Raw genomic sequence first — 888 nt, 5'->3', positions numbered from 1 at the left:
ATATATATATATATATATAACATTTATACTGTAATAATACACAATATTCAGAATATTACTTTTTATATCCTCTTTTCTTTTTGATCAGATAAATGCAGCTATTATAATATGTTCAAATTACCCTGTGAATGGCACAGTTCCATCACTGTTAACTGGCTGTTCAGGAACGCATTGCGTAAAGTCAAATGTCAGAACTGGACATGGTTTTGTCAGAGCATGACATGGGTATTCCCACAGTGGATGCGGCTCTGCCTCCAAGGATTCACGGTAATCCAAAGATCGCTGTGGGTGGAGTTCATCACAAAAGCATATTAATCAACTGCATTCAAATTCCACGCAAATTGCTTATTCATAACAGGATTTCAGACAAAAACCTGTAACCCGTACTTACCTGAATCATCTCATCCATTGGGCTGACGTCAAAGCCCTCACAAGTACCGCAAGGAGCTCGGATTCGCCACAGATCCTGATTCAAGATTCACAAATGTATTATACAGAAGTCAGTCAGTCTGTAAATATATATAATACAGAATATATATCCAACAACAATTATCCAAAAGAAATAATGTACTCGAAATTCAACAGCGACTATGTAAAGCGTGGCAGCACGGGGCAGGATGGTGGCACTGGGATGGAGCAGCTGCGCCACAGCGGTGCGGCAATACCAGAAAAACAGAGAGTGCCACGGCAGAAGACTGGTGCTAAAGTACGGCTCTCCCATCAATACTGAAATCTGAAGGGTAAAAAATATAAGGTCACTATATATGTACAAGTACACTAGATATACACAACCGTTTAAATGTTTTCTATTTTTAATTTCTTATTGATTGATTATTGAAAACAGCTGCGCTGCTTAATATTTTAGTGGAAACTGTGATTTTTTTTTTT

The 888-nt window shown here is 38.0% G+C and overlaps 1 protein-coding gene across 1 annotated transcript; it reads right to left on the bottom strand.

Moving 5' to 3' along the window:
• Positions 1 to 117: 117 nt before the first annotated feature.
• On the bottom strand, positions 118 to 753 carry LOC107577788 (protein arginine N-methyltransferase 7-like). The gene is made up of 3 exons (XM_016263823.1): positions 572 to 753; positions 392 to 466; positions 118 to 282 (listed from the first exon to the last, which is right to left on the bottom strand). Exons 1-3 carry the CDS (start codon positions 719 to 721, stop codon positions 118 to 120), a joined length of 390 nt encoding a protein of 129 aa, XP_016119309.1. The 5' UTR covers positions 722 to 753.
• Positions 754 to 888: the final 135 nt, after the last annotated feature.

The sequence above is a fragment of the Sinocyclocheilus grahami genome, unplaced genomic scaffold (genome assembly GCF_001515645.1).
Source record: "Sinocyclocheilus grahami isolate Dianchi unplaced genomic scaffold, SAMN03320097.WGS_v1.1 scaffold7245.1, whole genome shotgun sequence".
NCBI classification, from domain to species: domain Eukaryota; kingdom Metazoa; phylum Chordata; class Actinopteri; order Cypriniformes; family Cyprinidae; genus Sinocyclocheilus; species Sinocyclocheilus grahami.
Note: the sequence above shows the minus strand (reverse complement) of the source record. Positions and strands in the feature narration are given on the sequence as shown.

What these genes read in the sequence shown, in the direction of transcription:
- LOC107577788 (XM_016263823.1), bottom strand. Translation starts at nt 721, where the DNA reads ATGGGAGAGCCGTACTTTAGCACCAGTCTTCTGCCGTGGCACTCTCTG. An exon ending in TAGTCGCTGTTGAATTTCGA is followed by an intron (nt 467 to 571) that starts GTACATTATTTC and finishes ATCTTGAATCAG; the next exon opens with GATCTGTGGCGAATCCGAGC. An exon ending in CAATGGATGAGATGATTCAG is followed by an intron (nt 283 to 391) that starts GTAAGTACGGGT and finishes CTCCACCCACAG; the next exon opens with CGATCTTTGGATTACCGTGA.